The following is a 13,805-nucleotide window of genomic DNA, read 5'->3' as shown; positions in this document are numbered from 1 at the left end:
GTCACACTTGTATGACATAAAATTCCAGTTATGTTGAAGTTGCCAAGCAATCGCACCAACAAAATAGCATATCCCATATAATGATGCCCATGATAAGCTGAAATTCTGCACTGGTAACTCTGGATTAGCTGAACTTGCCTGACCTTGTTATAAAACTGCACCGACCAATCAGAGCGGATTTAGACCACCTGCCCATCCACTTGTTCCCTAACCGATTTCTCAAAGGCTGCAGAGATGCTCCAGGATTTTGCGCTGCAACACAAACATCAAAAACATGCATGACTGCATTGACAACATGGTGCATTATATCATGCGCTTCTGAAAACTGCACGCTAAGCAGAAAAAGACAACAGAGTTTCCAGGACACCCTGGTCCACTCCTCCATCACCCCCTACTTCTCAACCCCCACCTATGGCACCTCACCATGCCCACGCAAAAGATGCAACACCTGCCCCTTCACTTCCTCTCTCCTCACCGTCCAAGGGCCCAAACGCTCCTTTCAAGTGAAGCAGCATTTCACTTGCATTTCCCCCAACTTAGTCTACTGCATTCGTTGCTCCCAATGCGGTCTCCTCTACATTGGAGAGACCAAACGGAAACTTGGCGACCGCTTTGCAGAACACCTGCGGTCTGTCCGCAAGAATGACCCAAACCTCCCTGTCGCTTGCCATTTTAACACTCCACCCTGCTCTCTTGCCCACATGTCTGTCCTTGGCTTGCTGCATTGTTCCAGTGAAGCCCAACGCAAACTGGAGGAATAGCAACTCATCTTCCGACTAGGCACTTTACAGCCTTCTGGACTTAATGTTGAGTTCAACAACTTTAGATCTTGAACTCCTTCCTCCATCCCCACCCCCTTTCTATTTCTTCCCCCTTCCTTTTGTTTTTTCCAATAATTTATATTTCTTTTCCCACCTATTTCCATTATTTTTAAATCTTTTATGCCCCCCACCCCCACTAGAGCTATACCTTGAGTGCCCTACCATCCATTCTTAATTAGCACATTCGTTTAAATAATATCACCAACTTCAACGCCTGTGTTCTTTTGTTCCTTTGTCTGTGACATCTTTTGATTATCTGCTCCTATCACTGCTTGCTTGTCCCTACAACCAGACCACCCCCCTCCACTTCTCTCCCACCACCCAACCCCGTCCCTCCAGCATCCCCCCCCCCCCCCCGCCCCCGCCTTAAACCAGCTTATATCTCACCCCTCTCCTTGGATTCACCCAGTTCTGCTGAAGGGTCATGAGGACTCGAAACGTCAACTCTTTTCTTCTCCACCGATGCTGCCAGACCTGCTGAGTTTTTCCAGATAATTTTGTTTTTGTTTTGGATTTCTAGCATCCGCAGTTTTTTGTTTTTATTTCTTAAGAGTTTTTCCAAGCTAACTGCTAACATTTTTCGATGCAAATTTCCGGCCATTACAAGGTCAAGCCATAGTAAGGTGTGAACAAATTGAATAAAGACCTTTCACACGTTTACTGCTTTACTGTGATTTTATTTGGCATTTGAATCTGTTGTTTTTTACATAGACCATGTTTGTAGGCATATCAGGTTACATAGTGGTGCATTCATGTGAGAATGGGGCATCTTTGACTATCACAAAGCATCACTTAACACAAATTTGTGGGCAGATCCCCAGGGTTTCGATTCATCTGGATTTTTCTGTATGTCAATATTGTGAAACAAAATGCAGCGATTTACGCGTACTTCTTTCAATTTAGTCTACTGTACTCACTGCTCACAATATGGTCTCCTCTACACTGGGGAGACCAAATGCAGATTGGGTGAATGCTTTGCAGAACAGTTCCATTCAGTCTGTAAGCATGACAATGAGCTTCCAGTGATCTGTCGTTTTAATTCTGCACCTTGCCGTCACACTGACATCTCTGTCCTTGGCCTGCTGCTGTGTTCCAATGAAGCTCAACATAAGCTTGAGGAACAGCACTTCGTCTTTTGATTAGGACTCAGAGTTCAACAATTTCAGACCATAAGCTCTGTACCCCCATTTTTTTCCTTTTCTTTGCATGTTTGTTGTTCTCTTATTTTCACTTTCAAACAGCAGCACACCTGCCCCAGTCTCATCTTTCGAGTTTTTTTCATTTCTTGTCCATTCACCATTCCCTTTAGCCCTGGAAGACTAACTATTCTGTTGTTCAATCTCTCTGTCTTCCACCCTGTCACAGACCTTCCTTTTGTTCTTGTCCCACCCGCCCCTTGCATACATTTCTATCTTTGTCCAGTTCTGCTGAAAGGTCATTGACCTGAAACGATAACTCTAGCTTTCTCCACAGATGCTGCCTGACCTGCTGATTATTTCCATTATTTATAACATATTAGTACTATTCATTCTCAACATTGGTTTCCACTGGTGCCATTCCAATAAATGTTGACACCTATCATCACCTGACCCTTTAGTCCTTGGAAATTCTTCCTTCAATGCTCAATTTTAAACACTTTATTTTCCCTTAACCAGGCAGGGAAGACCTTTCATTATATATGTTGTCACCAGTAAAGATCCATTCTCTGGTAATCTCACAGAATGGGGCCATATCCCGTTAAATCATGCAGCTGGGTGTCAACTGCACAAACCAATATTGACTGCTGATCCATACTGGTCATTGTCAAATGAAGTAAGTGGCCTGGGTCTAAAATTATGAAGTATCGCCCAGGTTTATTTTCATTCATTCTAAATTGCTAATCTATTTCCACGAGAACCTTGCCTTGAGTTAGAGCCCTAGATAGGTTTGTGTGTTTTTACTATTAATTAAGTAAAATTATTTGGCAGAATGTAGGCTATAAAATAAATAACTTGTATTTATTTAGCATCTTTCATGTCCTCAGGACATCCCAAAGCACTTCACAGCCAAGAAGTGCAGTTATTGTTGCAACGTAGGAAAAGGTCTCACACAACAAGGACAAACAAACAGCAATGATCAGATCATCTATTTTTGGTGGCGTTGATTGAAGAATAAATGTTGGTCAGTCATTTGTTACATTAGTAACAACCAGGCACAGCAAATCATCTAACATTCCCTCAACTATCTAGAAACTTTGGGGAGCTGTCTGTGTGATGAAAACAAAAACGAAAATACCTGGAAAAACTCAGCAGGTCTGGCAGCATCTGTGGAGAGGAGCACAGTTAACGTTTCGAGTCCGCGTGACTCTTCAACAGAACTAAGGAAAAATAGAAAAGGGGTGAAATATGCTGGTTTAAGGAGGGGGTGGGACAAGAAGAGCTGGAAAGAGGGCCAGTGATAGGTGGAGATAACCAAAAGATGTCACAGACAAAAGGACAAAGAGGTGTTGAATGTGGTGATATTATCTAAAGGAATGTGCTAATTAAGGGTGGAAAGCAGGACAAGCAAGGTACAGATAGCCCTAGTGAGGGTGGGGTGGGGTGAAGGAATTGAAGAAGGATATAAGGTAGAGATAAAACAATGGATGGAAATACATTTAAAATAATGGAAATAGGTGGGAAAAGAAAAATCTATATAAATTATTGGAAAAACAAAAAGGAGGGGGAAAATCGGAAAGGGGATGGGGATGGAGGAGAGAGTTCATGATCTAAAATTGTTGAACTCAATATTCAGTCCGGAAGGCTGTAAAGTGCCTAGTCGGAAGATGAGGTGCTGTTCCTCCTGTTTGCATTGAGCTTCACTGGAACAATGCAGCAAGCCAAGGACAGACATGTGGGCATGAGGGCAGGGTGGAGTGTTGAAATGGCAAGCGACAGGGAGGTCTGGGTAATGCTTGCGGACAGACTGAAGATGTTCTGCAAAATGGTCACCCAGTCTGCGTTTGGTCTCTCCAATGTAGAGGAAACCGCATTGGGAGCAACGAATCAGTAAGCCAAGTTGAAGGAAGTGCAAGTGAAATGCTGCTTCACTTGAAATGAGTGTTTGGGCCTTTGGACGGTGAGAGGAGAAGTAAAGGGGCAGGTTTTGCATCTTCTGTGGTTGCATGGGAAGGTGCCATGGGAGGGGGTTGAGGTGTAGGGGGTGATGGAGGAGTGGACCAGGGTGTCACGGAGGGAACGATCCCTACGGAATGCCACCGGGCTTTGAAAGGAAGATGTGTTTGGTGGTGGCGGCATCATGCTGGAGTTGGCGGAAATGGCGTAGAATAATCCTTTGAATGCACAGGCTGCTGGGATGATAAGTGAGGACAAGGGGGACCCTATCATGTTTCTGGGAGGGAGAAGAAGATGTGAGGGCGGATGCGCGGGAGATGGGCCGGACACGGTTGAGGGCCCTGTCAACCACTGTGCATGGAAAACCTCGGCTAAGGAAGAAGGAAGACATGTTAGAGGAACTGTTTTTGAAAGTGGCATCATCAGAACAGATGCGACGGAGGCGAAGGAACTGAGAGAATGGGATGGAGTCCTTACGGGAAGCGGGGTGTGAGGAGCTGTAGTCGAGGTAGCTGTGGGCGTCGGTAGGCTTGTAACGAATATTGGTGGACAGTCTATCACCAGAAATTGAGACAGAGAGGTCAAGGAAGGGAAGGGAAGTGTCTGAGATGGACCATGTGAAAATGATGGCGGGGTGGGAATTGGAAGCAAAATTAATAAATTTTTCCAGGTCCAGACGAAAGCATGAAGCAGCACCAAAGTAATCATCAATGTACCGGAGAAGGAGTTGTGGGAGGGGGCCAGAGTAGGACTGGAACAAGGAATGTTCCACATACCCCATAAAGAAACAGGCATAGCTGGGGCCCATGCGGGTACCCATAGCCATACCTTTCATTTGGAGGATGTGAGAGGAGTTAAGGAGAAATTGTTCAGTGTGAGAACAAGTTCAGCCAGACGGAGGAGAGTAGTGGTGGATGGGGATTGTTCGGGCCTCTGTTCGAGGAAGAAGCCGAGAGCCATCAGACCATCCCAGTGGGGGATAGAGATGTAGAGGGATTGGACATCCATGGTGAAGAGGAGGCAGTTGGTGCCAGGGAACTTGAAATTGTTGATATGATGTAGGGTGTCAGAGGAATCATCAATGTAGGTGGGAAGGGACTGGACAAGGGGAGAGAGAATGGATTCAAGATAGCAAGAAATGAGTTCCGTGGGCCAGGAACAGGCTGACACGATTCGGTCTGCCGGGACAGTCCTGTTTGTGGATTTTGAGTAGGAGGTAGAAGTGGGCCATCTGATGTTGGGAGACTTTCACATGGTCCATCTCAGACACTTCCCTTCCCTTCCTTGACCTCCCTGTCTCAATTTCTGGTGATAGACTATCCACCAATATCCATTACAAGCCTACCGACTCCCACAGCTACCTCGACTACAGCTCCTCGCACCCGCTTCCTGTAAGGACCCCATCCCATTCTCTCAGTTCCTTCGCCTCCGTCGCATCTGTTCTGATGATGCCACTTTCAAAAACAGTTCCTCTGACATGTCATCCTTCTTCCTTAACCGAAGTTTTCCACCCACGGTGGTTGACAGGGCCCTCAGCCGTGTCCGGCGCATCTCCCGCACATCCGCCCTCACACCTTCTTCTCCCTCCCAGAAACATGATAGGGTCCCCCTTGTCCTCACTTATCATCCCACCAGCCTCCGCATTCAAAGGAATATCCTACGCCATTTCCGCCAACTCCAGCATGATGCCACCACCAAACACATCTTCCCTTCACCCCCCGGCGGCATTCCATAGGGATCGTTCCCTCTGTGACACCCTGGTCCACTCCTCCATCACCCCCTACACCTTAACCCCTCCCACGGCACCTTCCCGTGCAACCACAGAAGATGCAACACCTGCCCCTTTGCTTCCCCTCTTCCTCACCATCCATGGGCCCAAACACTCCTTTCAAGTGAAGCAGCGTTTCACTTGCACTTCCCTCAACTTAGTCTACTGCATTCGTTGCTCCCAATGTGGTTTCCTCTACATTGGAGAGACCAAACACAGACTGGGTGACCGCTTTGCAGAACACCTTCGGTCTGTCCGCAAGCACTACCCAGACCTCCCTGTCGCTTGCCATTTCAACACTCCACCCTGTTCTCATGCCCACATGTCCGTCCTTGGCTTGCTGCATTATTCCAGTGAAGCTCAATGCAAACTGGAGGAACAACACCTCATCTTCCGACTAGGCACTTTACAGCCTTCCGGACTGAATATTGAGTTCAACAATTTTAGATCATGAACTCTCTCCTCCATCCCCACCCCCTTTCTGATTTTCCCCCTCCTTTTTTTCTCCAATAATTTATATAGATTTTTCTTTTCCCACCTATTTCCATTATTTTTAAATGTATTTCCATCCATTGTTTTATCTCTACCTTACAGCCTTTTTCGATTCCTTCACCCCACCCCCACTAGGGCTATCTGTACCTTGCTCGTCCTGCTTTCTACCCTTAATTAGCACATTCCTTTAGATAATATCACCACCTTCAACACCTTTGTCCTTTTGTCTGTGACATCTTTTGGTTATTTCCACCTATCACTGGCCCTCTTTCCAGCTCTTCTTGTCCCACCACCCCCCCCTGAAACCAGCATATATTTCACCCCTTTTCTATTTTTCCTTAGTTCTGTTGAAGAGTCATGCGGACTCGAAACGTTAACTGTGCTCCTCTCCACAGATGCTGCCAGACCTGCTGAGTTTTTCCAGGTATTTTTGTTTTTGTTTTGGATTTCCAGCATCCGCAGTTTTTTTGCTTTTATCTGTGCGTGTGATGAAGATAGCATAAGAGGGAGGAATTTTTTAAAAATATAAATTTTAGGTGTTCTTCCCAATGTTACATAAATGCAGCACTTCTATTGGATAAAAGCTTTCAACTACGTATTACAGAGCTAAAAACTGCAAATACTGTTTTGTTTTAGACACTTTTTTTCCTTTACCAGGCGGGAAAGGTCTAAGGTGCCTTACATAGTGCGACAGTGTGTGGAAGAGATTGAAAGGCGCGGAATGGAGGAGATTGGAATCTATCGAGTGTCGGGAGTTGCAACAGATATTCAGGCCCTTAAAGCTGCTTTTGATGTCAGTAAGTATTCAGGTTTTGGTGTTGTACATAATGCATGGGCCTTACAGTCAGTTAAAGATAGTTTTTGAATTCTATCAGAAATTCCTTATATATATAAAAAAAAAGCAAATAATTTCTGCATCCAAAAGCCTCTGGGGACAAAATTCCAAAGATTCACAGCCCTCCAATCAGGAGATATTTCTCCTTGTCTTAGTCCTGAATGATAGACCCCTTATCCTGAGATATCCCCTGTGTTCTAGATTCCACGGCTAGGGAAACAATCTCTTAAGGTCCTTCAGAATTTTGTAGGTGTCATAGAGGTCACCACCTTCATTCCTCTAAATTCCAGACAGCATAGGTCCAATTTACTCAGCCTTTCATCATGGAACAACCCTCTCATCTAGGAACCAATTTAATGAGCCTGCACTGTACCACCTCCTGTGCATGTTTATCCTTCCTTAAAAATGGGGTACAAGGAGTAAATTAACCCTTTATTCCCTTTTCCCAAACTCTGAAATGATTTGAAGTGATAATCCTTTATGGTGGCAGTGGTTATATCTTATTCTATATAAGATTCCTACATAGTATGTACCACCATATTGATGCTGCACATGATCCCAACCTGTTGAAGTTAAAGTACTTTAATATTGTACCACACAATGTACATCTTGATGTGTTTTTACATTAGAAGATTACTTTTGATCTCGTAAATAGTTCTGTAAATATTACAGTGAATGGGGGATTCAGCATCTGGGAATGAACATTTGGTAATTGGTTCTGTAGTTTTGTTCCTCTGGCCCACATATTTTGTTATCATCAACAACTTACCCCTTTAAGAAAATAAGAAATAAGAACTGGAGTAGATGATAGTCATTTGAGCCTGCTCTGCCATTTAATATTATCATGGCTTATCTTCTACAGCAACACTTCATCTTCTTCCTCAACACCTTGTCTTAAGCAGTCCTTCAGGATCAGGGATGACTTGCTTCCGCTCCAGTTCGATGGGTTCTGAAATGGCTGATAAGTCCATTTGCAAACTCTGCCACATGCAGTGCAGAAGGTACTTGGAGGGTCTGGTAGAAAAGTTGTGAGGAGGTTTGTGCACTCTCTCCGAAGCCTCAACTTTGCCTCTACTGTTCTCCAAGTCTTTTGTTGTGTTCCGTGCCTTCCCAAATGGACCTTCTCCATTTTGGTCGGTCACTAGCCAGGGACACACATAAGGATGTTTGACCTCTTCAGGGATGCTTTGAGACATCCCTAAAGTGTTTCCGATGTCCTCCTGAAAGTCTCCTGCCATGACTGAGTTCCAAGTAGAGCAGTTGCTTTGGGAGTCTAGTGTCAGGCATATAAATGACATGCCTGTTCAGTGGAGCTAGTTATGAGTGACTAGCACCTCGATGCTGGGCATGTGGGCTTGGGATTTGGAGGATCTTGTGAAGGCACCATTGTTGGCACTTGTCCACTGCTTTGAGTTGCCTGCTATAGGTTCTCCAACTCTCTGAATCATATAGGAGCGCAGGGAGCACTGCTTCCCAGTAAACCATGGCCTTAGTCTTGGGTTTCAGATCCCCTTGGAATGAACTCTTTGTCCACTCGGAAGAGGCAATTGAGGAGGATCTTTGCAATGATTTTCCATGTGGCAGACAGCAGAGAAACAGCTTTGTAGTTACCAAAAATTCTATTTGTCTCCTTGAATATAGTCAGGATCACAGTGTCCCGGAAATCCCCGGCATGCATTCGTTTTCCCAGATGAGGGATATGTCATCATGCCATGAGTGTATTTCTGCTGTATTTCAGAATTTTGGCAGGGATTTCATTTGCACTTTCTCACCCGCTCCCCAAATCCCTTGATTCCCTGAGAGACCAAAAATCTAGCCATCTAAGCCTTAAATAAAGCATCCAAAACCCTCTAGGGACAAAATTCCAAGGATTTACAGCCCTCCAATCAGGAGATATTTCTTCTTATCTTAGTCCTGAATGATCGACCCCTTATCCTGAGGTATCCCCTGTGTTCTAGATTCCACAGCTGGGGAAATAACCTCTTAAGGTCCTTCAGAATCTTGTACGTGTCATAGAGATCACCACCTTCATTCCTCTAAATTCCAGACAGCATAAGTCCAATTTGTTCAGCCTTTCATCATGGAACAACCCTCTCATCTAGGAGCCAATCTAATGAGCCTGTGTTGTACCATCTCCTGTGTATGTTTATCCTTCCTTAAAAACGGGGTACAAGGAGTAAATTAACCCTTTATTCCCTTTTCCCAAACTCTGAAATGATTTAAAGTGATAATCCTTTATGGTGACAGTGGTTATATCTTATTCTGTATAAGTGAATACATACTAATGTTTGAACAGTAATATTGAAGTGTAGCAGTATTACCATTGCACTCTGGGTGGGAGCCTGATTTCCACATAATCACTCTGGCCGCATCAGTCAATGTGGTCTCTCTGTTAACCCTCTGTCAACTCGAAGGCTCAAAAAACCTCTGCCCAATATCTTATATATACATTATTTTATCAACTTGGAAACATTTCAATGGTAAGGCTGGCATCTCTGCATCTCAGCTGTAGCAAGACTTCCTTATTCTTGTACTCTAATCCCCTTTCAATAAAAGCCAACGTTTGCCTTTCTAATTGTTTGCTGTACCCTCATCACCTTTCCCATAATAAAACATGTCAAGATGCTTCACAGTTAGCACTCAGATCCAAGGATGGGCAGAATGGGCAATTAGACATGGGCAATAAAAATGCTGGCCTAGCCATTTTCACATCCCATGAAAGAATTACAAAAATATTGGCTGGAAGTACTGTAAAACACATAGGTTTTAAGGAGGTTTTTGAAAGTGACCAGGGACATGGAGCAATTAGTTTGCAAATGGGAGTGAGAATGTGGGATTCTAAAAGATTTAGTGGAAGTTGGTAGGGACAGAGATGTGTAATATTTCAGAGTTGTAAGTAGCCAGTCTTACTCTCTCACTGGATTTGGGAATAAAAGCTTAGCTTTGGGTCAAATAGGATACTGATGTTATACATTTTATAATGTCAGGCTGAAATTCATTTGGGGGATGTGAGCTTCACTGGCTGGGCCAGTATTTATTGCCCATCCCTAGTTGCCCTTGAGAAGATGATGGTGAGTTGCCTTCATGTAATCCATGTGGTGTAGGTACACCCACAGTGCTGTTAGGGAGTTTCAGGATTTTGAACCAGCAACAGTGAAGGAATGGCAATATATTCCCAAGTCAGGATGGTGAGTGATTTGGAGGGGAACTTACAGGCGGTGGTGTTCCCATGCATCTGCTGCCCTTGTCCTTCTAGATGGTAGTGGTCGTGGGTTTGGAAGGTGCTGTTGAAGGAGCCTTGGTGAATTCCTACAGTGCGCCTTGTAGATGGTACACACTGCTACTACTGTGTGTCGGTGGTGGAGGGAATTAATGTTTGTGGATGTGGTGCCAATCAAGCAGGCTGCTTTGTCCTGGATGGTGTCAAGCTTCTTGAGTGTCGTGGGAGCTGCACTCATCCATGCAAGTGGGGAGTATTCCATCACACTCCTGACTTGTAGATGGCGGAGTGGCTTTAGGGAGTCAGGAGATGAGTTACTCACTGCAGGATTCCTAGCCTCTGACCTGGTCTTGTAGGCACAGTGTTTATATGGATAGTCCAGTTCAGCTTCTGGTCAATGGTAACCCGCAGGATGTTGATAGTGGGGGATTCAGTGATGGTAATGCCATTGAATATCAAGGGGCGATGGTTGGATTCTCTCTTATCATTGTTATGGTCATTGTCTGGCACTTGTGTGGCACGAATGTTACTTGCCACTTATCAGGCTAGGCCTGGATATTGTCCAGGTCTTGCTGCATTTGGACGTGGACTGCTTCAGTCTCTGAGGAGTCGCAAATGGTGCTGAACATTGTGCAATCATCAGCGAACATCCCCACTCCTGGCCTTATGATGGAAGGAAGGCCACTGATGAAGCAACTGAAGATGGTTGGGCCTAGGACACTACACTGAGAGTAGAGTCTGTGGCATAGAGTTTCTAGCAGGTCCTGAACAGGTTGCTGTTGCTAATTTTGAGCTGCAAAAATTTGAGCTGATCCACAGTTTAATATTAGACAAGCGATCAAACAGCATGGCAACTGTCATGGAATCAAAGGCGAAGTAATGCTGCATATCTCTGGAATACATATGAATGCTGACCCTATGCTTATAGATGACGTTGCTGAGGGGCAGCAAATAAATGAAGAATAAAATGGAGCAAAGGTGGGATATGGAGCACACGAGAGGTGATCAATTATTGGAGATGAAGCCGGTACAGGAGATGTGCTAGTTCAGAATGGAAACTTGTTTATGTAGTGCCACGACGGAGTTTGTTTAGGCGACAGTCTCAAAGGCAGCAGAGAATTTAAGGAGAGTAAAGAAGAATAATGTACTAAAGTCAGTCATGCAGAATGTTATTGGTCATTTTTAATTGGGATAGTCTCACTGTTGTGGCAAAAAGGAATCCAATTTGAAGGATTTTTAAAAGGGATAGAATGATGATGTCACGTTTTAGGAAGAGTGTGGGTTTTATGGCAATTGGAAAGGATGGAGAGCTCAAGTATAGACTTTTTAAGGAGCAAGGTGATTGCAGCAGTTTTGAAGAGACAGGAACAGTGTCTAAGGAGTGCGACCAGATGTCGGCAAAGCATGGGCCCAGGCTGGGAAGTTGAGTTGTTGGGACCTGTGTGGGGAGGCATATACGTTTGGGGAGTGCTTTGTGGATATAAGAGAGAGAGGTTGAGTAGTTCTGTGAGATTGCCACTGGGGCAGATGAGATCACAAAGCATAGTCTGTTGCAGCTGAATACCTTCAATTTTGGAAACAAATGCAGAAGCTAATTGCAATGTGTCAGAGATATGGATGGTGATGACGGGGAGGAAGTTTGAAGAAGGTAGCTCCTTAAGATGATCTAGGATTAAAAAGAAGACATTTTTTAAAACAGCTGAATCTGATCTGGTAATCAGTGATCAAATTTGTTTAGCCATGGAGTCTGAAACTCTTGGATTTGAGGATAAGAAAATGGGATTTACTGGGGCAGTGGCAAGGATGGGACGTTATGCTCGATATAATGAAGCAACATCAAAAACAGAAATGAGTGGAGTGCTGTGTAAGCTGATGAAGGAAATGCCACACCCATTACTCTGTCTGGTGTAGGGTCAGAGTTGGCACTAGGGTTATATTTCTTCAGGAAAGAAGGAAGGTGGTAAGAATGAACAATGACAGAAGGGTGTGCGTAACAAGGTAAACAAGGAAGCAAGAAATGGAAATAAGGCAAATATCATTGTGGGATAGTGGGTATGGGTGATGGAGTTTGAATGGAATTTTGGGTTGTGGTTTGGGACCCTGACATCAGGGTCAAATAGGGATCCCAATCCTGCACTGTGTGGGAAACAGTCATGTGACAGTGATTTACCCCAAATTGGCCAATTATTGAACAGGAGTATGGCAAGGCTGCAAAGCCTCCCCATTCCTTTTCCTCTTTGTTTTTGATTTCATCATGAGGAAGGCGATGGTTGGTGCAGAATTTGGCAACACCACTAGTTGACGGACCTGGATTTGACAGACAACATCGCCTTGCTGGCTGAAGAATTGCCCGCCCTCAAAGACATGACCATCAGTCTTGAGAGTAGAGGCACCAGTGGTGGTCTACGTATCAGCTGCAAGAAGACCTGGACAGCAACAAGGCCCTTTCATCGCAATCAGGCAACAGAACACTGAAGATGTCGACCACTTCCCCTACATAGGGAGCAACTTCTCCAGGGAGGGTGAAGTAGAGATTGACTTCCACACAAGAATCAACCTAGCAGCATCAGTCTTCTAGTGGCTCCGTGCCATCTGGGCAGCCCACACTATCAACACGGCCATGAAGCTGCGACTCTACACATCCATAATAGTACCAACTGCAATCTATGTCAGTGAGACATGGAAGAGAACAGCAGAGGTGTCATGTAGTTGGACGTCATTCACTAGCACTGCCTACATAAGACCCTGGGCTTCACATGGGGAGACACCATCACCAATGAAGAAGTGTTACAGGGGACTGGTCAGAGGTAAACGAGGACATCATGACAGAGATTACTGAGGCTGGCAGGACACATATTTCGGCCTCCCATACGTATGCCACACAGAGTGGCAGTAGAGTGGACACCACCAGGTGTTAGGAGAATACAGGGCCAGCCAAAGAAGACCTGGCAAAGTACATGTAAGGAGAAATTCCAAGAGCAGGCACCGCCTGTGTTGGAGTGAAAGAGATTGTGATAATTGGGGCTGGTGTAGAGTCTTGCTGTTCATTATCCCACAATGTTCCAGAGGAACTAAGTCTATTCCAGAGCATCAGCAAGGTGATGGAAGGTGTTGACAACAGTGCTATCGAGCAGCATTTACACAGCACTAACTTCCTCATTGATGCTCTGGGTTCTGCCAGAGCCACTTGTCTCCTGACCTTATTACAGCCTTGGCCCAAACATGGACAGAAGGGTTGAACTCAAGGTGAAGTGGGAGTGACTGCCATTGACTTCAAGGCAGCATTTGACCAAGTGTCATCCCAGGGAGCCCTAGCAAAATTTAAGTTGATTCGAATCAGGGGGAAAACTCTCCACTGGCTGGAGTCATACCTCGCACAAAGGAAGATGTTGGAGACCAATCATCTCAACCCTAGGACATTGCTACAGGAGCTCCTCAGGGCAGTGTCCTAGGTCCAATCATCTTCAGCTGCTTCATCACTGACCTTCCTTCCATCATTAGGTCAGAAGTGGGGATGTTCACTGATGATTGCTCAATGTTCAGCACCATTTGCAATGACTCAGATGCGGAAGCAGCC

The 13,805-nt window shown here is 45.0% G+C and overlaps 1 protein-coding gene across 1 annotated transcript in view; it reads left to right on the top strand.

The window, feature by feature from the left end:
- The window catches only part of LOC121285708 (breakpoint cluster region protein-like), a 596,997-nt gene that overhangs the window by 558,835 nt on the left and 24,357 nt on the right, over positions 1-13,805 (top strand). Inside the window, exon 19 of the mRNA XM_041202403.1 lies at positions 6,831-6,970. Within this exon, the coding sequence (XP_041058337.1) occupies positions 6,831-6,970 (140 nt within the window). The remainder of the gene's footprint in view (positions 1-6,830; positions 6,971-13,805) is intronic.

The sequence above is a fragment of the Carcharodon carcharias genome, chromosome 13 (assembly GCF_017639515.1).
Source record: "Carcharodon carcharias isolate sCarCar2 chromosome 13, sCarCar2.pri, whole genome shotgun sequence".
Taxonomy (NCBI): domain Eukaryota; kingdom Metazoa; phylum Chordata; class Chondrichthyes; order Lamniformes; family Lamnidae; genus Carcharodon; species Carcharodon carcharias.
The sequence above is the reverse complement of the archived record's forward strand: the minus strand, read 5'-3'. Positions and strand labels throughout refer to the sequence as shown.